The sequence below is a fragment of the Aspergillus pseudodeflectus genome, assembly GCF_044049435.1.
Source record: "Aspergillus pseudodeflectus strain CBS 756.74 chromosome Unknown BJX68scaffold_8, whole genome shotgun sequence".
NCBI classification, from domain to species: domain Eukaryota; kingdom Fungi; phylum Ascomycota; class Eurotiomycetes; order Eurotiales; family Aspergillaceae; genus Aspergillus; species Aspergillus pseudodeflectus.
The window spans coordinates 655,483-676,394 of record NW_027263784.1 but is presented as its reverse complement, the minus strand read 5'-3'; the positions used below and the strand labels follow the sequence as shown (position 1 = coordinate 676,394).

General features: G+C 51.0%; 10 protein-coding genes across 10 annotated transcripts; 8 read left to right on the top strand and 2 right to left on the bottom strand.

Annotated features, from left to right (window-relative positions):
- Nucleotides 1-112: 112 nt before the first annotated feature.
- Nucleotides 113-1,296, top strand: BJX68DRAFT_207259 (putative exosome complex subunit Rrp46). Its single transcript, XM_071037665.1, has 2 exons — nucleotides 113-700; nucleotides 761-1,296. Exons 1-2 carry the CDS (start codon nucleotides 365-367, stop codon nucleotides 1,172-1,174), a joined length of 750 nt encoding a protein of 249 aa, XP_070902478.1. The 5' UTR covers nucleotides 113-364; the 3' UTR covers nucleotides 1,175-1,296.
- A 486-nt stretch (nucleotides 1,297-1,782) lies between these two features.
- Nucleotides 1,783-4,467, top strand: BJX68DRAFT_230528 (putative NAD+ kinase Utr1). The gene is made up of 2 exons (XM_071039210.1): nucleotides 1,783-3,656; nucleotides 3,705-4,467. Exons 1-2 carry the CDS (start codon nucleotides 2,222-2,224, stop codon nucleotides 4,217-4,219), a joined length of 1,950 nt encoding a protein of 649 aa, XP_070902477.1. The 5' UTR covers nucleotides 1,783-2,221; the 3' UTR covers nucleotides 4,220-4,467.
- A 198-nt stretch (nucleotides 4,468-4,665) lies between these two features.
- Nucleotides 4,666-5,744, bottom strand: BJX68DRAFT_207132 (GAF domain-containing protein). The gene is made up of 4 exons (XM_071037662.1): nucleotides 5,522-5,744; nucleotides 5,353-5,462; nucleotides 4,934-5,282; nucleotides 4,666-4,859 (listed from the first exon to the last, which is right to left on the bottom strand). Exons 1-4 carry the CDS (start codon nucleotides 5,522-5,524, stop codon nucleotides 4,749-4,751), a joined length of 573 nt encoding a protein of 190 aa, XP_070902476.1. The 5' UTR covers nucleotides 5,525-5,744; the 3' UTR covers nucleotides 4,666-4,748.
- Nucleotides 5,522-7,524, top strand: BJX68DRAFT_207128 (agmatinase). Its single transcript, XM_071037661.1, has 8 exons — nucleotides 5,522-6,219; nucleotides 6,279-6,473; nucleotides 6,520-6,673; nucleotides 6,717-6,740; nucleotides 6,794-6,815; nucleotides 6,863-6,905; nucleotides 6,952-7,177; nucleotides 7,234-7,524. Exons 1-8 carry the CDS (start codon nucleotides 5,965-5,967, stop codon nucleotides 7,485-7,487), a joined length of 1,173 nt encoding a protein of 390 aa, XP_070902475.1. The 5' UTR covers nucleotides 5,522-5,964; the 3' UTR covers nucleotides 7,488-7,524.
- A 2,547-nt stretch (nucleotides 7,525-10,071) lies between these two features.
- Nucleotides 10,072-11,798, top strand: BJX68DRAFT_207087 (uncharacterized protein). Its single transcript, XM_071037659.1, has one exon. It carries the CDS (start codon nucleotides 10,266-10,268, stop codon nucleotides 11,328-11,330), a length of 1,065 nt encoding a protein of 354 aa, XP_070902474.1. The 5' UTR covers nucleotides 10,072-10,265; the 3' UTR covers nucleotides 11,331-11,798.
- Nucleotides 11,799-12,326: 528 nt separating this feature from the next.
- On the top strand, nucleotides 12,327-15,508 carry BJX68DRAFT_253460 (mannosyltransferase complex subunit MNN9; the record flags this gene model as incomplete). Its single annotated transcript, XM_071042723.1, has 6 exons — nucleotides 12,327-12,505; nucleotides 12,660-12,815; nucleotides 12,876-13,149; nucleotides 13,206-13,621; nucleotides 14,287-15,409; nucleotides 15,488-15,508. The coding sequence occupies 6 exons, from the start codon at nucleotides 12,327-12,329 to the stop codon at nucleotides 15,506-15,508; spliced, it is 2,169 nt and encodes a 722-aa protein (XP_070902473.1).
- Nucleotides 15,509-15,736: 228 nt separating this feature from the next.
- On the bottom strand, nucleotides 15,737-17,556 carry BJX68DRAFT_230516 (Zn(2+) transporter YKE4). Its single transcript, XM_071039209.1, has 4 exons — nucleotides 17,349-17,556; nucleotides 17,095-17,245; nucleotides 16,093-17,041; nucleotides 15,737-16,029 (listed from the first exon to the last, which is right to left on the bottom strand). Exons 1-4 carry the CDS (start codon nucleotides 17,487-17,489, stop codon nucleotides 16,014-16,016), a joined length of 1,257 nt encoding a protein of 418 aa, XP_070902472.1. The 5' UTR covers nucleotides 17,490-17,556; the 3' UTR covers nucleotides 15,737-16,013.
- A 135-nt stretch (nucleotides 17,557-17,691) lies between these two features.
- BJX68DRAFT_230515 (nucleolar protein 16) lies at nucleotides 17,692-18,640 on the top strand. Its single transcript, XM_071039208.1, has 2 exons — nucleotides 17,692-17,866; nucleotides 17,929-18,640. Exons 1-2 carry the CDS (start codon nucleotides 17,736-17,738, stop codon nucleotides 18,503-18,505), a joined length of 708 nt encoding a protein of 235 aa, XP_070902471.1. The 5' UTR covers nucleotides 17,692-17,735; the 3' UTR covers nucleotides 18,506-18,640.
- A 612-nt stretch (nucleotides 18,641-19,252) lies between these two features.
- On the top strand, nucleotides 19,253-19,588 carry BJX68DRAFT_263797 (uncharacterized protein; the record flags this gene model as incomplete). The annotated part of the gene is made up of 1 exon (XM_071044783.1): nucleotides 19,253-19,588. One exon carries the CDS (start codon nucleotides 19,253-19,255, stop codon nucleotides 19,586-19,588), a length of 336 nt encoding a protein of 111 aa, XP_070902470.1.
- Nucleotides 19,589-20,279: 691 nt separating this feature from the next.
- On the top strand, nucleotides 20,280-20,670 carry BJX68DRAFT_230514 (uncharacterized protein). Its single transcript, XM_071039207.1, has 2 exons — nucleotides 20,280-20,397; nucleotides 20,472-20,670. The coding sequence occupies exons 1-2, from the start codon at nucleotides 20,327-20,329 to the stop codon at nucleotides 20,614-20,616; spliced, it is 216 nt and encodes a 71-aa protein (XP_070902469.1). The 5' UTR covers nucleotides 20,280-20,326; the 3' UTR covers nucleotides 20,617-20,670.
- Nucleotides 20,671-20,912: the final 242 nt, after the last annotated feature.

Below are 20,912 nucleotides of genomic sequence, written 5' to 3'. Positions count from 1 at the left end.
GGACGCTTCCAGATCAAGATACCTAGCCAACTGACATGAATCTCTGCGCCGGTCGATGATTGTTTGATCTGAAGACCTGAAAACAACCTTGAACCTTTGTACCTAGACACCTGAGGCTACAACATTCCATTAAGGCTGATTGAATGAAGAACCAATCAAGAAGCGGCCCGCACTGTCCGCCTCCCGCCCTCCAGCCCTCCAGCGGTTGATCAAAATTTCCAAAAGAGCTTCAGAACACATCCAAGCATCAACATCGCCGCTGCGCCTCCCTATTCATAATTTGATACTGCTGCTCCCTCGCACATCCACTCTTGATTACTTTAAAGTCGTTATCAGCCTACCCAACCGGATACAAGACTGCACGATGGTTGGACCGACTGCCTCTCTTCATCCACTGAGCCGAGCCGACGGCTCAGCTTCATACAAATGCCCTGCGACAGGTTCAAATGTTCTAGGGTCGGTCAATGCGCCTATCGAGCTTCCCGGCCGCCGAGACGCTCTAAAACCCGAGGATGCCACTATCGAAGTTTTTGTGAAACCAGGGACCGCACCCGGTGGTGTTGGAGAGCGACACATCGAAGGCATCTTGAGAGGTGCTTTGAGTCGAATAATCCTTGGGCGGGAGAAGGGATATCCAAGGCGAGGTGTCGTCATCACATTGGCTATTGTTGGCGGGGATAGCATTGGACGAGGAGCCTCCGTAAGTTGGCAAACAAACTGTGATAGGAAGTTGATGATTAACGTGTCAATCGCAACATAGTATCTTCCCATCCTCCCTGCACTCCTCCATACATCTATCCTCGCATTGCTCTCGGCCTCCGTTCCTCTGTCAATGTCACTCTCTGCTACCGTTCTGGCCGTTGATTCGTCTGGTGAAATCATTCGCGAGCCGTCTAGTGCGGACGCTACAACTGCAGCTTCTCTTCACGTCCTAGCATTCACATCCAAAGGCCATCTCCTTCTGAATGAAAGCGAAGGCGCATTTGATTTTGATACATGGGAGAGAGTCTACGAGCGTGCCTTGACGATCTGTCATGGAACCTCGGCTCTTGGTTCGGACGGCGATGTAGCCATGACAGAGACTGTGGACTCTCAACCACTCGAGGGATTAGTACGCGATACTGTCGAAGATCGTATACATGTCGAATACGCCTGGAAAATCGACGCTGCTTGAGTACTCTTCGCATCGAGTTTGGAACGAACGGTGGCAGTCAACTATCACAGAGTTTCCACTCTCACCATATCACATGCGGTCGGATTATTCTCATCAGACCATTAATGGTTCAGCTTCATATCAGCTGCCGTGCGTTACTTCCAAGGTTACGCGGGTAAGTAGGATTCCCGATCTTGATTGGGATAGATTGGTCCAATAGCAGCAATCCGTAGCCGTGTCGACACGGATTGGTGGAAGAGCTGATATGTGCACAAAGAAACGAGGGGCTAAGGTTCTGAATGCGGGGAATTCGAGTGGAAGATTTCATGTTCTGACGTGGCTGTTTTTGGCATCCCAAAGAACTCGACTCCAGGCTTCCAGATTGCCATCCGGGCTACCCGGTGCTGCAGAGAAGAACACGGATTGGACCCTTTGTGCAGCCTCAAGGAAGCCACAGATAATTGATTTGTTTCGGCAGACGATAGCCGAATGGTTGCATCTGAAGAGCCCGTATCTTTTGAGTAATGATTTACAAATCAACGCTAGCAGGGGAGTTGGTTTTTGTTTGGAGTAAAGAACGCCCTTATATTCTTCCAGAGCGAGAAAGAAGCCTGAAGTCGAACCCCGCAAGAACGGAAGATAGTCCGTAGGTCGAGCCGTGGAAACTTGGAAAGGTCACCAAAGGAAGTTTCCAGGCCGGAGCGGAGTCTTCCTCCGCGCGCCATTATTATTATTCGCAGGACTTCGGCCATTTTCCAATGTGGGGGATATTAAACTGTGCCTTGAACCCTTCCACGTCTCCAAAAGGTTTCCACGACTTGATCGTTGCTTTTCGGTAATCTTCCACTAAGCTCTGGTCAGCTTACACCGTGTATCGATAAACTGCACCGCTACAAATCCGCCCAAACCCCGATACGTCCGAGCTCGGCCTGCAGCCCGTTCGCCAGTTTATTTTTCCTTCCTGTCAGACCTCCGGAGTACATGTCAATCTTGCTCAGCCAGCCAGCGTGTCAGACCCTTGTGAACACGTCAAGCAAGATTATATTTTATCGTTCCTAAGCCTCTTCGATGGCTTTTCCCGCGCCCCGTCATGATTATATAAATTCCCAGGACGTTTCCGAGCTGCCGTGCTCACCATCACCACCATCGGACTCCGCAGCCCCACCACTATCAGACCCATCCCCTTGTCCCTCAACCTCCTCAAAGACCGTTGGGGCCTCGCTCCTCCGCGACTATGCCTTTCACATAGATCCTTCCCAGACTCCGAATGAAGTTGACGGGAAGGCCACCTCTCAAGAACCGCATACAAAGCCCACCGCAGCCGCGCGGAATCCGCCCCAGGCACGAGAAGATCAAGCGCCCTCGTCCACCTCTCCAACTTCCTTCCTCCCATTCCGTACGACACCCTCACTAGGTCCGCGGCACCATCGGAACGTCTTATCCTGCGACTTGATACCCCGGCAGACTATCATGAAAGCCCTCGCCTCACGGCCCCCAATCTCCAGTGCATACACCAGTCCCAACGTGCCGCTGGCGGCAGCCATGGGGCTCCAGGATACCCTCTTGTCTCCGAGCCCTTCGGATGAGACAGAACGCCGTCCGAATACAGCAAAACTATCTCGCGCTCTATCAAGTTTACAGGTTGGCTCGTACAATGATCGCGATTCGAAGACCGCCCGCCTTATTATGCAATCCCCATGCTTCTTTCACAAACGGTTTGACGATGCGGTGAACCTACAAAAGGTGCTTGAAGAGATAGACGATGATGAGTGGCTATCACATTCTCGCTTGCTACAAACAGCTACAGGAGTGCGGGAAGTTTCAAAGCAGCTTCAACGGCGACCTATCAAGCGCGCTGTCAGGACTGTGATGATCGTTACCAAAGCGCGGGATAATAGCCTCGTTCACTTAACTCGAGAGCTTGCGGAGTGGCTGCTATCGACCCCGCGGTATGGAAGTGACCTTGGAGTGAATGTCTACGTTGATGCCAAATTACGACACTCCAAGCGATTCGACGCTCAGGGCTTAGTCGAGAAGAACCAGGCATTTGAGCATAAGCTCCGCTACTGGACGCCTGACCTCTGTTGGTCCTCGCCGGAGAAATTCGACCTTGTTCTTACACTGGGTGGGGACGGTACTGTCCTATTCACATCGTGGCTATTTCAGCGGATCGTGCCGCCAATTCTCTGTTTCTCATTAGGAAGTCTGGGTTTCTTGACGAATTTCGAGTTTGAGAACTACAAGTCTCATCTCAATGCAATCATGGGAGATGTTGGAATGAGAGTCAATCTTCGCATGCGATTCACCTGCACAGTATTCCGGAAAGACCGTCGCAAGGGAGCGCAAGCTGACTCGGTGGAGGAGGGCGAGCAGTTCGAGGTGCTGAACGAGTTGGTCATTGACCGAGGGCCGTCGCCTTACGTGTCAAACCTCGAACTATACGCCGACAATGACCTACTTACGGTCGTCCAGGCGGACGGTTGTATATTCTCTACTCCTACTGGTACGTACATTGTTCCATCTGGTCAATCACCAAACTGATTCCATTTAGGCTCAACGGCTTACTCGCTATCTGCTGGTGGCTCACTCATTCATCCTTCTATCCCCGGCATTCTCCTCACCCCCATTTGCCCTCACACTTTATCATTTCGCCCCATGGTCCTTTCAGACTCTCTGCTCCTCCGCATCGCCGTCCCATTTGGGTCCCGGTCAACGGCCTACTGCTCCTTCGACGGAAAAGGTCGTGTCGAACTCCGCCAAGGTGACTACGTCACCGTCGAAGCAAGCCAATACCCATTCCCAACCGTCGTCTCCGACAATGGAGAGTGGTTCCAGAGCATCCAGCGAGCTCTCCGCTGGAACACCCGAGGCGCAGTCCAGAAAAGCTGGCACAGCGGTGGCGACGCTTCCATGGATCCAGATGATGAAGAGAACGAGGATGAAGAGTGGGATATCGACACCGATGCCGGGTACAACGGTACCGATAGTGGCCTTGGGCCGAGCGAAGACGGCGACACCGGATCGAATAGTCCGATGAAGCGGCAGATGAGTATGCTTAGCATGTAAATGCTATCCTCGTGTCCTTTCCGTCACTTTCTTCTTCACATTTATTAGAATCTCCTTATACATTCACCTTGCCCCCCTGGAGATGGGCTATTTGGTGCATTCGTTGCTACTGCGATTGATGCCCGGTTGGCGCTTCTTGGGTTGCTTCATACTTATCGGGCTATTTTTGTTTATTTATCAGCGATCACAATGATATAGATTTAGGTACTTTTTATTGATGAGCCATGAATGGTATTCTATTCTTCAGTCTCTCTGAAAGTCACGAGCCAAAGCCGTGTATTGGTATGTGGCTACCATAGCTGCTTGCTAGCCCTAAAAGGGCCACAGGAGCGAGGTATCAATCAAGAGGTCTTTAAGTGAAGACGTTGAAAGGACGTTTGATGGTGGTTTAATGGAGGTTTAATGGAGGTTCACGAAACTGAAGTGAGCTCAAGTGGAGGTTCAAGCGTAGGCATAAGCGAGTGCTTAATATATTGATCTAACGATAATAGTAGATAGAAAAACAACCAACACACTCTCTCGACACGTCCTACCAATCACAGCTTTCTGACAGCAAAGCCGACAATTCCTCAAGATACTTCTTATCCTCGTCATCAAACCCATCCGGTACCGCGCAGTCAATATCTATGATAGCAACAGTCTTGATGCCGCAATCATTCATTAGCACCTCAGGAACTAGACCACAGATGAAAAGGACAGCAACGAGCAACTCACCTCCCCGTTGTACAGAATCGGCACCACGATCTCACTCCGACTGCTCGCATCACAAGCAATATGGCCCGGAAACTCCAACACATCGGGGACGACGACCGTCTCGCGCTTCTTGGCAGCTGCGCCGCACACGCCGCGCCCGAAGCGGATTTCCTGGCACGCGGGACGGCCCTGGAAGGGACCGAGCCAGAGGGTTTCTGTCTGTGTTGTTGTTGTATCGTTCGCCGCTGTGCTACTTAGAGAAGGGAACTTATCGCGACGGATGTAGAATCCCGCCCAGTTGACTGATGATGAGGGGGCCGGAAGCGCGGCGTATGCGTGCCAAAGGAGGGAAGCAACGTTGGAGAAGTTGCTGCACGGTATATTAGCGAGGTCCGTAAAGACTATGGTCTAGGCCTGGAGAGGAGAGCATTAGTCCCTACCTGACCCAGTTGCGCTGCCCCATTACAAGGCCCTTGGCTTGGTCGAGAACTTGCGTGTAGACTTCGGCTTTGGAGCCGGCGGAGCCGAAGTATGAGGAGTCTGCGTGAGGCTTGAGGGTTGTTAGCTATGAATAGGGCATGGATGTGAGCTAGCAGTGCCTTGACATACCATGTTTGCTTGGAGAGTTGTAGTGCAAGTCAAAGAGTCAATCGCATCCGATGACAAAATTGATCGGAGAAAATTATTGACAAGTGGGGTGGGTGCGGGGAGTTTTTGCTCTGAGATAAGTCTGCCCCTGAGAGTGGGAGCGCATTGCTACTTCTACGACCTTCGAGATGGCGAATTATCCAGAAAAGGCGCGCTTCTCATTCTTCTGCTCAATTTCGCCATCTTGATCAAATAATCGCATGAAGGAGGGGCATTCGTTTCCCTAACCCGCGGCGGCCGAGCGAGCTTCTCCATCGGCTGGAACTGCTATTTTGGTCGATTGCCGATAAGATAGCGTCTGCACTGTTGGAGAAGCCCATCTCTCTACGAGGTACTTAATCATGGCTCTCGCTGGCCCAATTCATTCCTTTTGAGCTCAAATGAGTCTTTGAGTTGATCCCAGAATGTACGCCATTGCTTTAGCTTTCTCACTACTTGCCTCAACGGCCGTCGCAGGGGAAATCGTCTTTCCCCCAATCGCAGCAACCCAATCCAACCAGATCTTCCTGGGACAGGATGAGAAGGTCGACATTGTCAGCGGTAGCCAATTCTCTGGCTTGACAACGTTTGCACATCTGCCATATGTCAATTGCTTCGTGGGCAGCGAGGCAGAGGCAACGCCCTACGATATCGCCTTCCTCGGTGCCCCGTTTGATACAGTAAGCCCGTATACTGTTGCCCTTTCTGTGCGGCGATGACCCCAATAACACCACTATAGGGAGTCACTGCTCGCCCTGGCGCAAGATACGGACCCGGTGGCATCCGACTGGGATCGCGCCGGCTCACAGGGTGGAGTATCTATACAGGGGAAAACGTCTTTGAGAGCTGGGCGAAGCTCGTAGACTGCGGGGATGCGCCACTGACCTGGTTGGATAATACTGTTGCGCTGAAGCAGCTCGATCTTGCGCATAAGGTGAGGGTGTACCTCGTCTTACTATATTAGAAGGCTAAGATTGCAGGTTGCCTCTTCGAGGAAGACGAACAGCACGCATCAAGGCCGCACGCCACGGATTATTACCCTAGGTGGAGATCATACAACCACTTTGTCAGCTTTAAGGTCAACTAATACACACTGGGGTCCGGTGTCTGTGATCCATTTTGACAGTCATATTGGTATGTTTCGGCGCCGTTTGTCTGTTTATCGCTGACTTGGTAGACACCTGGGATCCAAAGGTGCTAGGTGAGTCGCATATATCCAGCCACTAGTAAGAGTAACGCTAATGTACAAACCAGGCGGCGGAATCTCTCACTATGCGTAAGTTGCATTCCAATTTCAAGCAAGAGCGATACTCACCCTCGCAGCGGCGTCAATCATGGGACATTTCTTCATTTAGCCCACGAAGAGGTAGGGCGTCTTGCATCTTGACTCATCAACCATTCTTACAAGTTAGGGCTTGATCCGCAACACCTCCATTCACGTCGGCATACGTGCCTCGGTTAACCGCCCTAAAGGGGACCTACGCAACGATCTCCGCTGCGGTTTCTCAATCATCAAAGCCCGCGATCTTGATTACCTCGGGGTAAGTGGCATCGTGAACGAGATTAAATCCCGAGTCGGGAATAGCAAGGTCTACATTTCCGTTGATATAGATGTCCTGGACCCCGCGTTCGCGCCTGGTATGTGTCTCGATCCACTCTGTAGTGGATCAACCTAGACTAATTCAGTGAAATAGCAACGGGAACCGCGGAACCAGGTGGTTTCTCCACGCGCGAGCTTCTCTCTATCCTTGATGCTCTGCGCGGGCTGCCGGTTGTGGGCGCGGATGTTGTCGAAGTCGCCCCGGTCTACGATTCGGTGGCGGAGACAACGACCCTTGCTGCGGCAGAGGTAGCGCGCTCGCTGCTTGAGTTAATGGTTGCTACACCTATAGTTGACGCAATACCTGTTGTGGAAGACCAAAAGGAAGATGGTCATATATATACGTAAATTAGGTATGCAGAGAAGACGGCGCCTTATATCACAGTTTTGGATGATCTTCAATCATGATCTTTGTAATGCCAACTAATACTTGGCTGTAGACAAGTAGTTAGTGGTTAAATAACTGTTATTGACTACAGCATTAGCATCACCACTATCGCACACAACGCAAGAATGTAGACATAACAGCCATTATAGACATGCATTATCCCAGCATAACACTTGTATATACTACTTTCCCTTTTCACAATTATTATATTACGAGACATCTCCTGCTGGCCATTTATCTAGAGCTCCTTAGTTTGGACTGCAACAATACTATCTCCGCCATTCCGCCCCAAGGAGCATGTAGAAGTACGATTTGAATCCCGGAGCCTGAAGAGTGAAATGTTCTAATAGTAAGTATGGGGGTATTCTAGTAGTGAGTATCGGCTTCCGAGTGGCGCTGCTCTTCCTAGAACAGATACAGGAGTGCGTATACTTACAAGCTACTTACAGGGAGGCTGATGCGCAAGCCATGAGTCACGCATGAAACTGCTCGTGATGGGATGAAAGGTCATAAGACTCTTCGGTGCTGGTAATCCTGTTTCAGGGGAGAAGTTGCATCTGGCGTGTGGTGGTCTTGAGAGAGAGTTGTCCTCTACCGTAAAAGCTGCCTAGTAACCATCCTGAAGGGGTGTGGAGTATAGGGTGAGAGTAAGTGCCCGACCCGCAGACATCCTATTCGTGAGAGAAAAGAGCCCCAGAGCTACCTATAGCCATTTCTGGCGATGGATAATATTTCCCAGCTCTGGACGCATGACTGGTTAATGGAGAGAGAAAACTTGATTTGGAGGTGCTGGTGACAAATTATATTTGTCGGTATAAGCAAAAAAAAGCCAAAAAGCGTCCACTTAGCTGGGGAAGGCGTTTGATACCAGAGGCAACTTGGTCGCCTAATGTTGAGGTATTGGACCATAGACAATGTTGTCTCGTTTGGCTCCGTAAGCAGCCGGATGCGACGGAGTGCTCAAAAATAGCTTCATCTGGATATTAAGTAATCGCAGGCTCCTCTAAAGGCTCATACGCAAGAGTATACGCGTGAACCGACGTAGCTGAAGCTCAGGTGGGGGTCTGAGAGCTATGTAATGGAGGGCACGAGTCGTCTGATCGTGTCCCCTAGCGTGGCTGATGGATGACGACTTTTGAGTCGATACGCGACTATCCGTTGGCCTCGTGAAACAACAATGATAGACAGTAGTTGTCGCGATATTGTTTTGAAACAGTCTTCAGACTTGGAAAAAACATGAAGCTGTAGTTTGGCCCTGTTGGAGGTGGCTGTAGTTCCCGATTTGGAGTAGACGATGATCGACGATGCGTGGATGCATACCTATCATGTCGCTAGATAATGACCTGCATTCCTTGGTCGCATGAGATGATGAGAATCAAGGCGATTGCATCAAATGGTCAAATCGAGTCTCGTTTGCCTGAAAAAATGGAGGGTGAAATGGACCCATTCGAACCCATCTTTGAGACCTCGACTCATGGGCATGTTTCTGGCGTCAAACGGCTGGTTTTGCCTTGGTTCTGGTCTCTGATCCTCTCTTTTCTTTTTCTTCACAAGTTCACTGCCTCCTCAAAACCGGGTTGGTCAGCCGAGTTTTTGACACGAAGACCTTTTGCTAGGTATCTGCTGAACAGGTCCATCCATCAGCTGGAGGGAGCCTGCTCTTCAGCTCGTTGATTTAAAAAGACAGGACTGTCCGTCGGGGAGTGATGTTCATTTCAAGCCCTTCTTGCATGCGCTCTTAGTGCGTCCTCCTATTATTCATTGCAGCATGCTGCCAGTGTGTGCAGGAAAGGCCAAGAACCTTATTTGTGCTCCCTTCGAGCTGTTGAGGTGATGCAGGTCCGCAAGTCCTGTTTGTTAGATTCCAAACTCCGATTCTTGGATTCCTCTTCTGCTGTAAGTTGTTTCAAGTCGTCAACATTCTTCTTTGCCTGGCTTTCCGAAACTCCTTTGCCCAACCGAGTGGAACAGCCCAAGTGTTCCTGTTGAGGTGAGGGCCATTCCGTACTGTCATTACCGTTCGGTACCGCTAATACCCAGCCAATTACCGCTGAGCGATGACGCCATGCCCTGAATGGCAGCTTTTCTTTCCCCGCAAAAACTGACCAGAAGTAAAATTAGGTCACGCTTGCTTTTGACGCATTGAAATCAACCATACCGACCGACAATCTTTGAAATATTATTTTTAGTTGCGGGACTGATAGACCGATCATCGGGTGTGAGAAGTGAAGAGAGAAAAAAAGAAACAATTGCTCCAGCGGGTGTGTCGCATCCTTTTTCCCTCTTGAAGTGGGAACTTGGGGACTCCTGGAAAACGTTTCCTAGCCAGTTCCAGTTCCTGAATTGCATTTTCCGACGCCACCGACTCTATCAATTATCCACCGGACCCAGACACGCTACATAACAAGATGTCTTTCTCCTCATCTGAATACTCTTACTCAACTCCGACCACAACTTTCACCTCTCCATCCTCCTGCAGCTCCGCTCGCTCAGTCCCTCCTTCAAGCAGTAAGTGCATTCCTCTTTTCGTCAAATAGCCATCATCATGCCATACTTGATCGGCAATAAGTGATCGACCCCTCCATGAGCCCACCATTCTTCCCTCACTTTCCTGCTTTAAATACCCCTCAATGGTTGCCAGGAATATTCAATGGTAGCGTTCAGTCTTCGCTTGATGCACATCTTATTGATACCCCTCGTTGGCGACGTTGAAACAATCTCCACCTGACACGTGTGGCATGTCGTCTTTAGCGTTACGTTCTTGTTGGAGTTTCTCGGCTGATCCTGTTGTCTCAGCCAATCTCTCATCGCGATCCTCGTCGTCCTATCGACCTCCCTCACGCGCTCGTGATCAATTAGAAACCTTGATCGCCAGACACGGTCGTCCAACTCGCTTTTCCCTATCTTCCCTTGAGGAACTGACCGCGACTTACTCCTCTTATAACCCACCTTCACCGTTGTCCCGTCCACGATCACCAGCCGCCGACTTATCCGATTCCTTTGAAAAGCTCTCTACATCTACTCATCATCACTCTAGGTCAAGGCCTATCCCGATTCCCAGGTCAGCTTCTTATATCCACGACGAGGATATTCCAGTCACCCCCTTGACTGGTCGATTCGAGAAGAACTATTTTCCTCACCGTGACGGTCGTGAGTTATCACACGAAAGAGGCCGCAGAGGCAGCCGCCACAGAGATAGCCGAGCAAGTCGTCGTTACATCGATCATCGCTCTTCCAGAATGCGCACCGATAGCACGACCTTCTACTCCTCGGTTGCGTCGCAATCTCTGTCGTCTTCTGGACGTTCTAGCTCCCCGCAGCCAGCCCTTCGTCGAGTACAGACGACGGCTAAATCCGCCCCAGCCTTCCATCTCGGTGATCTACCCCGGTTTCATCCTGCCGTCTATCAATCATCCGGCACCTCACAGGCTGTGAATGGCCAGCCGCCATCGCCTCGTTCATCTCGACAACATGCATATCGGCCTGGTACAGCCTCTCGAGACCCCATCTCACAATACCGAGATTTCGTTGAAGGGGTTGTGCTCCAGAAGCCTCCATCCCGCCCGTTATCTCCAAGCCCGTCCGCCCCGCGCCTGAACCCCCTTCGCAGTCCAGGCCCGGTTACACCCCTCGCGCTGGAAGAGGCGAATGGTTATCTTTCTGCCGGCGCCTCCAACCGATCAGACCTCTCCCCACGGGACTATCAGCATTCGGCGCCAGCCCCTGATCTGTTGGAGCGCTTGATTGCTCGCGAAAATGAGAAGGTTAGACAAAAGGCTAGAAATGCTCCCAAAGGGTGGTAGAGAGAACCCCCGGGCCATTTGATGATAGAACCATGCTACGCGCTGTTTATTGTCTTTCCCGAACCTTTGGATGTTTATCCGTGGCTCTGCTTAGGCAGGCTCGACGCCTCTGCTTCTGCTTTTCGGTTTTATACCATGATTATACCCCGCATTGGTCTTGTTGCAGCTATACTCTCGAACCCGGACCCCGCGTCTCGTGTCTTTGCAAATTTATTTCTACCCATTCTGATCCGTGCCAGACTCAGTTCACACAGGATTTCCATTTGTTCACGATGCTTGTTACTGTACTGTTTCCGAAATTATAAGGTCTTGCTTGGGTCAAACAGCACCAGGCACTTTGTCCTTGCATAGAGAATCATTTATAAATTAGACACTAGGTGACATTAAATAACAATAACGCTAAGTGACAGAATTATTTTCTATGGGGGTTTAGATTAGTAGGAACTGTTTTGCTAGCAGCTTGCAGAGAACTATATTCTTCTGGTACAGTATGCAGCAAGACCGCACCAAGCTCTAGATCGTGACTCAGGTTAGATTTAATTAAATCATACTACTCGGCGTATTTTATCTCCTTTTAACTCCATGATCACACGAGTTCCTTGTCCAATATAACGTGAAGCTCTTTTGAGGGGTGCGCTCAACCTCATCCCCGGAGAAGAGCACCCGCTCCCCGATCCGCTGGGGGGTGTGGGGCTACAAGCGCATACAGCTGGAGCCCCCTCTTCAAGATCTGCATTTCTCCAACTTTCTCTTTGCCATAAGAGCAAAGTTCTTTCCCTCTTTCAATGGAGTGAATTTCATAACAATTTGTCCGTGCCTCGATGTTTCGCCGCGCCCACTGAATAGACGTCGAATGTCCAGTCGCCAGAGCTCCCCGATCACCTACCGCGTCGTCCGATAACGGACCCAAAATTATACCTCTTTGTGACTTTCAGTGCGAGGCTCCGTACGAGGTTACATACGAGCTGCAATCAATTCGGAGAGAAATAACACAAAATGGTGTCTTCATCAGCGCCATTGTCTACCGCAACAGCTGCAGTCGTCGACTCGCCCGAGTCGTCGCATAATATCTCAAAAACAACAGCTGCGGCGCCGGCCTCCTCGACGGGTTCGAAACGTGACTACAAGGGTTTTGTTGCTGGGGTGTTTTCTGGTATTGCTAAATTAAGTGGTAAGTCATTAAGGTTCTAGCTCCATTTGTATGTTGCGTATAGCTAATATGCGAGTTGGGCTTGTTTAGTCGGTCATCCGTATGTTTTCACCTTTCGCATGCGTTTCTACTAGTATACTCTTGATTCCCGGACGGTGTTAACTCGGAGCCCTTGATAGGTTTGATACTGTCAAAGTTCGGTTACAAACGAGCAAGGATGGGCATTTCAAGGGTCCCTTGGACTGCGTGCTGCAGACGGTTAGGAAAGAGGGCGTTGCTGGATTATACAAGGGCGCAACGCCGCCGCTGGTAGGGTGGATGATGATGGACTCTATGTAAGTCTACTCTGATCCTCAGTCTGCATGGGAAGGTTTAGATGGCTAACGAGGTTCTAGAATGCTTGGTTCCCTAACACTATATCGTCGGTTACTTCTAGAGAATATTTTCTCGAAGCCTTCAGTGCGGGCTATCACGCCATTTGCCAAGTATCAATCAGATCCCCATACGCTACCTAGTTTCGGCCATGGTATCGCGGGTATCATGGCGGGGACAACGGTCAGCTTCATAGCTGCTCCTGTCGAGCATGTCAAGGCACGCCTACAGATTCAGTATGCGGCGGACAAGTCGAAGCGTTTATACAGCGGGCCAATTGACTGCATTCGCAAGATTGTAAGCGATTCCACGAAGATGGCAGCTTAAAGCTTGCTGTTGCTAACACTACGCAGCTCCGCACACACGGCATAACAGGCCTCTACCGCGGCCTCTGTGCAACGATGCTCTTCCGATCCTTCTTCTTCTTCTGGTGGGGTTCCTACGACGTTCTAAGCCGCATGATGAAAGAGCGGACAAGTCTCTCAGCACCAGCCATCAACTTCTGGGCTGGTGGTATCTCAGCGCAGATCTTTTGGATCACGTCGTACCCGTCAGATGTAGTGAAACAGCGCCTGATGACAGATCCAATGGGTGGTGCTCTCGGTGACGGGCACCGAAAGTTCCGGTGGTGGAGGGAGGCGGCAGCAGCGGTTTATCGGGAGCGAGGGTGGAGAGGGTACTGGAGGGGCTTCGTACCTTGCTTTTTGCGCGCATTCCCGGCGAATGCGATGGCGTTGGTTGCATTTGAGGGTGTGATGCGCTGGTTGCCGTAGATAATGGGTGATTTGGATTGCTTCGGGTTCCTTGGCGTCGAGGGTGCAAATGCATATATACGGTCTATAGAGTTAGACTTGATGAACGAATTCTACTACTTATCAATGAGGCCCATCATAGTAGGAGGGGTAGAACTTTGCTGTCCACGGGTGCCTTGGCGTAGAGAGTCGTGATGGTAGAAGACTCCGCGAGACTTCCGCTTCCGGCGACGAAACTTCAAGCGGCCTGAAGTATAGTGGGAAACCATTTCGCAGGACGACGATTCCTCCCGCCTAAATAGATCTAGAACAACCGCCCTTATCATCTATAGCAGTTGTAGTGTCCAAATATAGATCGCCGAAATTCCCGTTGCGGATAGCAGATCATCAAGATTGGGTTCGTCATCTCCGACTTTCTCAACTCCGGCTCGGCTCGACCTTTCGCTCGCTCACCAAACCGCACCCCTAGGCCAGAGTCCAGGGACGTCCACTCTTTTACACGACCTGGAGATGCCTCCGGTACTGGACCTTGCGACTTGAATTTCTGAATAACGGGCAACGACAGACCGCCGCTGCTGATCCGAACGAGTGACCCCGTACGAGGACACGAAGAAGACCGCACCTCAATTTCACCTCAACGAAGCAACGTATACCTCTCTACGAACGCTGCCGAATCGGCGAGGATGGCCGTCGCGCGCAACATGCGGCGTACGAGTCCAATTACGCTGCTGCTAGCTTCGCTGCTGGCCTTCGGTTTCCTCTGCTTTTTATTCTCCCCGACGCCTTCGACCTCATCTTCCTCTTCGTCCTCCACAACCACAAATTCGCGACTAGAAGACACAGCGGAACATCCTCTCTCCCCTCCAACGAAACCTTTCATCCCTCAACCCGCTCACGATGACGGCCGCCAGCCCCCTCCCCCAGTCGTCAAATACGACCTCAACAGCCTCACCACAACCAGCGACGCAACCGGGAAGGGCGAGCGCGTCCTCATCCTCACCCCGCTCGCACGCTTCTACCAAGAATACTGGGACAACGTCGAGAAACTCAGCTACCCCCACGAGCTCATCTCGCTCGGGTTCATAATCCCGCACACCAAAGAAGGCGACGCCGCCACCTCCGCGCTCGAAAAGGCCATCAGCAAAACGCAAACGACGGGACCCATCCCCAACCGCTTCGCAAGCATCACAATCCTCCGCCAGGACTTTGACCCGCCGCTCCAATCGCAGGATGAAAAGGAGCGCCACAAGATGTCGAACCAAAAGGCCCGTCGCGAGTCCATGTCCCGCGCCCGCAACAGCCTCGTCTTCACAACGTTGGGACCAAGCACCTCCTGGGTCCTCTGGCTCGACTCCGACGTCGTCGAAACTCCGCCCACTCTCATCCAAGACCTGACCTCGCATAACCGCCCCGTCATCGTTCCCAATTGCTACCAGCGGTACTACAACGCCGAGACGAAGAAGCAGGACGTCCGCCCGTACGACTTCAACTCATGGGTCGACAGCTCCACGGCGCAGAGTCTCGCGAACTCAATGGGACCCGATGAGATCCTGCTCGAGGGGTACGCCGAACTCCCGACATACCGCAGCTTAATGGCCTACCAGGCGGACACGAAGAATCCCAACCCGAAACGCGTGATTGAGCTCGATGGCGTCGGCGGGACAGCGTTGATGGTCAAGGCGGACGTGCATCGCGACGGGGCCATGTTCCCCGCATTTCCATTCTATCATCTCGTTGAGACGGAGGGGTTCGCGAAGATGGCAAAACGGTTGGGATATAGTGTCCATGGGCTGCCGGATTATTTTGTACGTTGTTTCTGTTCACCCTCGCCCTTCTTCCCCAGTAACCCCTTGGACAAACGGACTAATGACGCTCTATCGCAGGTATACCACTATAACGAGTGATGCTTATTTATTTCCTCAAATTTGAAAATCATCGCTGTTGTTGTTGCTCTTACGTTATCATAGAATCTGGTGTCGTGCGTGTTATTTGCATTCCCGCGCGCTGAGCGCAGGGCCTGGTTACGTCATCTTCCTATACTCTGTTTACGTGGGATATTATTTTTCTTTGGCTGGGGGGGCGTTGGAAAGGGAATGGTAGTCTAGTGTCTAGGTCAGCGGTGGTAGAATTCATCATGGAGTCTATCATATTGGTAAATTTCGTTATTTACTTCTGTCAAGTTTTGTACGAGGTGCAGTGTAGAAGAGTATGGATGGTGAAGGGGTAAATAGGTCAGACGGTATGCCCGCTATTTCTCATATCAGAGGAATACTCGGTGAAGAGAGCCAATAGGGTCGTAATCGCTGTATTCTCATACAGAGCGGGCTGGATCCAGCAGGTATCAGTGCTGATATCCACCAATGAGCCCGAAATTTCATATGATGGAGCTATGTCACATAAAATCGAATCTTAATCCCAAGAGATCCTAGATACCCTCTGTTAGCAATAGAAACTATGCGTCGACGAGGAAAAAAGAAGGGAAACCTACGCAAGCATAATACCCGCTCCAACAGCAACAGCCAAAAACTGCACAAGGGTCTTCCGGATCTCAACGCTCTTGTTCTTGCCTGTCTCCAACAGCTCAGGAATCACCGAGACGGTCCCGACGTATAAGAACGTGCCCGCCGTGAACGGGAGAAGCATGTCTCCCCACGAGAGGCTCGTCCCAAGAAGGCCGACGAATGGCGTGTCCGGGTCATTGGCAGCCGAAGAGCCAGAACCGCCGAGTTCTTGGACAGCAATGCCGATGAGTGTTCCCAGGAACGCACCGATGGCTGTAACGAATTGCGCGCCCATGGCCTTGCGCTTCGAGAAGCCGGACTGGATGAGCAGGGCGAAATCGCCGACTTCGTGCGGGATTTCGTGGAAGAAGACGGCGACGGTTGTGGTTGCGCCGATTGTGGGGGAGGCGTAGAAGGAGGAGGACATGGCGAGGCCGTCGGTTATGTTGTGGGTAAAGTCCGCGATGAGGTTGAGGTAGCCGCCGAGTTTGACGCTGGGATTGATTTCCTTCTCTTCTTCTGTTGTAGTTGTTGTGGTGATGGTGGTTATTGAGGCGTCGTCTTTGGCGGATTTGCGCTTTTTGAGGTCAGCGTTTGAGAAGGTGCTTGCTCCGGATGTCACGGCGGTTTCGGTGGTGGTGTGAGAGTGAGAATGCGAGTGCAAGTGATCGTGTCCTTCTCCGCCTGTGGCAATGCGGAGGGTCTTATCCATCGCGACGAACGTGAAGAACCCAACCATGATGCCCAGACCGAGGAGGAGGTTGCGGTTTGGCTCGACCATGACGAAACGGACATGGTCGGGCGAGTCCTCGCCGAGGAAGATTTCTGGAAGTAGGTGGAAGAGCGTATCACCCAGGAGGCCTCCAACAGCGAAAGCAACCATAACGGAGAGCGACGAGGGGTCGATATTCGGGGGACATAGGGCTAGGAGGAAGTCTGGGGTAGGGGATTAGCGGAGGGTCACGCCACAATTGCGGATCAGATCTTACTTGGTGGGCCGGATATATAGACAGTTGCAAGAAGGGAGTTCACCGCGGGGCTTCCAGGGAAGAGAATTGAGAAGATCTTGGATGTCAAGCTTGTGGTTTGGGGGCTGGTTGCGCGCTTATGCTCGTTGAGGGACTCCACGAGGGGGCAGCTCTGATTTTGTTAGACGAGCTTAAGAAAACACCCGAGCATTGCAAGATAATGGCAGGATGTATAGATATGGCAGTTTATTCAAGTTTGCCGGAAATCAACGTACTTGCAATTCATCCTCAATCTGGCTGACGGACAGCTCGCCAACTGAAAGCTCGCGGGCAGCGGCCAAACTGGCAAAAAGAGCCAGGCCAACGGCCAGCGCAAGACCAATCCTGCGCGCAGGAGAGAAGGAAATAAGAGCCATTATGGGGAAGCAGTCGCAAGAAGCCAAGACCCAAAATTGAGCTCCTACAAGGTACTCTGCCTCAGCTGGATGGTTGATGGATTGCGGAGCAGCTGGTGCATCGGCCGATGTCGCTTATCAGGAAGCAAACACGCCAAGACTCTTGTGCAAACAACGTCAACTTTTCCGCGATAACGAATTTTATTCTGCAGCTTCTGTTCACCACCAATTCATCACATATCCGGTTAATCGCGCAATATATTCAAGATGGGAAATATCCGGCAGGCACGGAAAAACAGGTCGTCGGCGCCGAAGCAGAAGCCCAAGCGCACCGGCGTTCTCAAGAGTGGAAAGAAGAAGATTAATGTTCTGGGGAATGCTATCATCGCAGAGAACTGGTAGGTGTTTTTCCCCGCGCTGACTTCTGGGAAAAACGAGACTGATCAAGTCCTAAATATAGGGATCGCAAACTGACTCTCACACAAAACTATCGCCGCCTAGGCCTTGTCCATCGCCTAAACGCCCCGAGTGGAGGTTCGGAAAAGCGCAAAACTGAGAATGGCTTCGAGGAGCCCGAGGACTCCCTACACATTAAGGGAAGTGTCGACGCAGTCGTGAAGAATGCCGCCGTGGGCGAGACGAAGGTCGAACGTGATCCAGAAACCGGCAAGATTCTCCGTGTTATCCGCGCCGACGAGGAAGAGATCGAGATCGCGGGGCGCAAACACCGCCGCGCAAACCCGCTCAATGATCCACTGAATGACCTATCCGACGAAGGCGACGACTCAACCCCGCAAGCCAAGAAATCAGCAAGTCACATTGTTCAACAGCTCGAACGTCAAGCAAACAAGGAGGGACAGGCTCCGAAGAAGCCCCGGCACCAGAGCAAGCGGGAGGAGGAGTGGGTCACGAGATTGATTGAACAACATGGGGACAACTATGCTGCTATGGCGAGGGATAGGAAGCTGAACCCGATGCAACAAACGCCAGGAGACTTGCGGCGAAGGATCGAGAAGTGGAAGAAAACTCAGGCATGAGTAATTTATTATTGGGCTTCAAGCGCATACGCGGCGAATATGGCGTTAGGTTGATTTCGGACAAAAGTGTCTATTGGGGTTTAGACTCGTTCAATGTGTGTTCCTACTACATAAGATCGCTATACATATCTCATGTCTCAAAGTTTGGGACCATCTCTAATATCTTGCTATATCCATGCCAGTATAGAGGCTTCTGGATTGTCGACCACGGGCAATTTCTCGCTCAGCTAACCTTTCTTCTGCTACACAACCGACTGCCGTCATTTTTGGAGATAACAGTCTTGCGATGTCATCGTTTGTGCTGAGACTCGGATACTAACTGTGCAGAGAAGGATCAAACAACATTATCATTTCGAGTAACACTATCTCGCGTCCTATACGAAGATTGAAGCGAAGAATACAGTGCCTGGATCCCATCAGAGGCGCGGGAGCTCTCGGAACCGTCCTTTCTGAAGGTAATCGGTGGGCTTAGGGCTGAATAACCAGGGCCGAATCAAAGTCTGACATTTGTCCAGTACTTGATTGGGGTTTTGCTGCCATTTTTGGAGTAGTCGGTAATCTCCATGTCGGTTGAGACTCTCGATGGCCTTGAGATTGGGGTTGAGAAATCTGACTTCATCGCAGGGGTAACGAGGGTACCGACAACCGTAAATCTCATGGAATCCGTGTTTCCACGCAGCTACTTGTTGCGCATTCGGTTCCTCCAGATTAGACTCCTTTTGGATGAGTTTCCGAGATATTACCACCATGCGCCACGGCGTTGCGGCGTTTCGTCAGATATCTCGAATGTTTGCAAGTGTACTTAGCCGCGTCATCGAGAATCTTGGCTCGAAGCACGCAGAGTGGGAGAATGCGCTGTTGAAGCTCGGCGATCTCACGGGTGTGCTTGTCAAGTTGTTTCTTATAGTCGGTCTGCAGGTTCTCCTGGTTTTGCAATCGGGAAATGAGGTCGTGACCCATATCGTTCGCAACTATTCTCTTGGTATCGTCGATGCAAATCTGAACGGGAGAAAAAAGCTCCTTGCGAAGTTCTGCCTGGTTTCTACCATCATCAAAGTTTTGACGGAAGAGAATTTCGAATAATCGCTATGTTCCATGAGTCAGAGCCACAATTTATGACCTACTCAGTGGCTATGGGTTGAACTTGCACCATGCTCGAGACGTTATCTGTAGACTTTGGGTTAGGGGACGTTTCGACATGCCCAAGCAGCAGAGAAGCCACAGGCATCTGCCTGCGAGCGAGTGATCACAAGAATGAGCTGCCGTTTCGACAACTAAAGAGGATTTCTGGAAGATTGATCAAGAACACGGCGCAGGGTATTGTACGGAAGAGACTTGAAGGATCAATATAAGATAGGTTTCAATAGTTTTATTGAACTGCTTCCGTAGATACGATGACAGTAAGAGGATGGTTCAAGGTTGTGAAGAGGTTCAGGAACAATCGAAGTCCCTATAAGGGTCGTCGGTCATCCTTTCCTCCTTCCTCAACAGTATGCTGGAGTGGACTCAGGAACAAAGTTGGCTGCTGAAGAGCGGGGGTGTTATTGATTCAATCTTGCCCACGAACGTGCAAGGCAGCACCCACCTGGGCGGGCCAGAAATCATACCATAGCAGCTGGAATCCAGGCCAGTGAGGTCCATGGAGTCTTGGTTTCGTAAATGTGCTCAAAATACTAGGCCTGTCAGATTTCCGTGATACGCGTTCAAACCCTCCAGCATGGAGCCTCGTAATATCTCCATCCTCTATCCTCTACCCTTGTCTTCCTCCGACAAAGTCTTTTCAATCGCTTCACTCAGAGGACTTGAATCAAGCTAGCAGCCATGGTGCCTCTCTTCCCTCTCCTTGCCCTCGCCTTGACAACCCCACTCCTCACCCATGCCCAGATCGGATAGTAAGCCCAAGTTCCTCCAGTCTCTTTCCATAGAAAAGGGCACCACTGACGTACGGTGCGATAAACGTTTCCAGCAACGCCGAAACAAACCAATTCACTTGTCCCATTCCGGGGAAGCAGTACTGCGCTGTGGGCTCTCTCCATGGTTCCTCTGTTATCTCTTGCACATCAGAGAGAAGCGCACAAATCAAGTCTTGTTGTGTCGAGTGCGTCTTTTAGTTCCTTTCCTCAAAAGGGACCAAGATCTTCACATCCTTTCTGGCATCTTAGCTGATAGCCATTGGTGGTGTTGAAGGTTATCGAATATTCTTCCCGCAGGATATGAACGTGCCGCTGTCTGTGAGTCACCATGCATGATCTTTGCTCTTCCCTTTCAGTCAGGATCTAGCTTTGATTAAGCCCGTGTGCTTGATAAAGGATCTTTTTTAACAAACCATGCAATATTCCAGGCTACGAACCATCTTCGCAATCCGGCGACGCTGTTTGCGCGTTCAATGGAACTGGATATACACTTA

What these genes read in the sequence shown, in the direction of transcription:
- BJX68DRAFT_230514 (XM_071039207.1), top strand. Translation starts at nt 20,327, where the DNA reads ATGGTGCCTCTCTTCCCTCTCCTTGCCCTCGCCTTGACAACCCCACTC. An exon ending in ACCCATGCCCAGATCGGATA is followed by an intron (nt 20,398 to 20,471) that starts GTAAGCCCAAGT and finishes AAACGTTTCCAG; the next exon opens with CAACGCCGAAACAAACCAAT.
- BJX68DRAFT_207132 (XM_071037662.1), bottom strand. An exon ending in GGGCAGCGCAACTGGGTCAG is followed by an intron (nt 5,283 to 5,352) that starts GTAGGGACTAAT and finishes TATACCGTGCAG; the next exon opens with CAACTTCTCCAACGTTGCTT. An exon ending in CGATTCTGTACAACGGGGAG is followed by an intron (nt 4,860 to 4,933) that starts GTGAGTTGCTCG and finishes TGCGGCATCAAG; the next exon opens with ACTGTTGCTATCATAGATAT.
- BJX68DRAFT_230516 (XM_071039209.1), bottom strand. Translation starts at nt 17,489, where the DNA reads ATGGCTCTTATTTCCTTCTCTCCTGCGCGCAGGATTGGTCTTGCGCTG. An exon ending in AGATTGAGGATGAATTGCAA is followed by an intron (nt 17,246 to 17,348) that starts GTACGTTGATTT and finishes TAACAAAATCAG; the next exon opens with AGCTGCCCCCTCGTGGAGTC. An exon ending in CTATATATCCGGCCCACCAA is followed by an intron (nt 17,042 to 17,094) that starts GTAAGATCTGAT and finishes CCCCTACCCCAG; the next exon opens with ACTTCCTCCTAGCCCTATGT.
- BJX68DRAFT_207128 (XM_071037661.1), top strand. Translation starts at nt 5,965, where the DNA reads ATGTACGCCATTGCTTTAGCTTTCTCACTACTTGCCTCAACGGCCGTC. An exon ending in CCATTTTGACAGTCATATTG is followed by an intron (nt 6,674 to 6,716) that starts GTATGTTTCGGC and finishes CTGACTTGGTAG; the next exon opens with ACACCTGGGATCCAAAGGTG. An exon ending in GGCGGAATCTCTCACTATGC is followed by an intron (nt 6,816 to 6,862) that starts GTAAGTTGCATT and finishes TCACCCTCGCAG; the next exon opens with CGGCGTCAATCATGGGACAT.
- BJX68DRAFT_230528 (XM_071039210.1), top strand. Translation starts at nt 2,222, where the DNA reads ATGGCTTTTCCCGCGCCCCGTCATGATTATATAAATTCCCAGGACGTT. An exon ending in TATATTCTCTACTCCTACTG is followed by an intron (nt 3,657 to 3,704) that starts GTACGTACATTG and finishes GATTCCATTTAG; the next exon opens with GCTCAACGGCTTACTCGCTA.
- BJX68DRAFT_207087 (XM_071037659.1), top strand. Translation starts at nt 10,266, where the DNA reads ATGTCGTCTTTAGCGTTACGTTCTTGTTGGAGTTTCTCGGCTGATCCT.
- BJX68DRAFT_230515 (XM_071039208.1), top strand. Translation starts at nt 17,736, where the DNA reads ATGGGAAATATCCGGCAGGCACGGAAAAACAGGTCGTCGGCGCCGAAG. An exon ending in GCTATCATCGCAGAGAACTG is followed by an intron (nt 17,867 to 17,928) that starts GTAGGTGTTTTT and finishes TCCTAAATATAG; the next exon opens with GGATCGCAAACTGACTCTCA.
- BJX68DRAFT_207259 (XM_071037665.1), top strand. Translation starts at nt 365, where the DNA reads ATGGTTGGACCGACTGCCTCTCTTCATCCACTGAGCCGAGCCGACGGC. An exon ending in GCATTGGACGAGGAGCCTCC is followed by an intron (nt 701 to 760) that starts GTAAGTTGGCAA and finishes ATCGCAACATAG; the next exon opens with TATCTTCCCATCCTCCCTGC.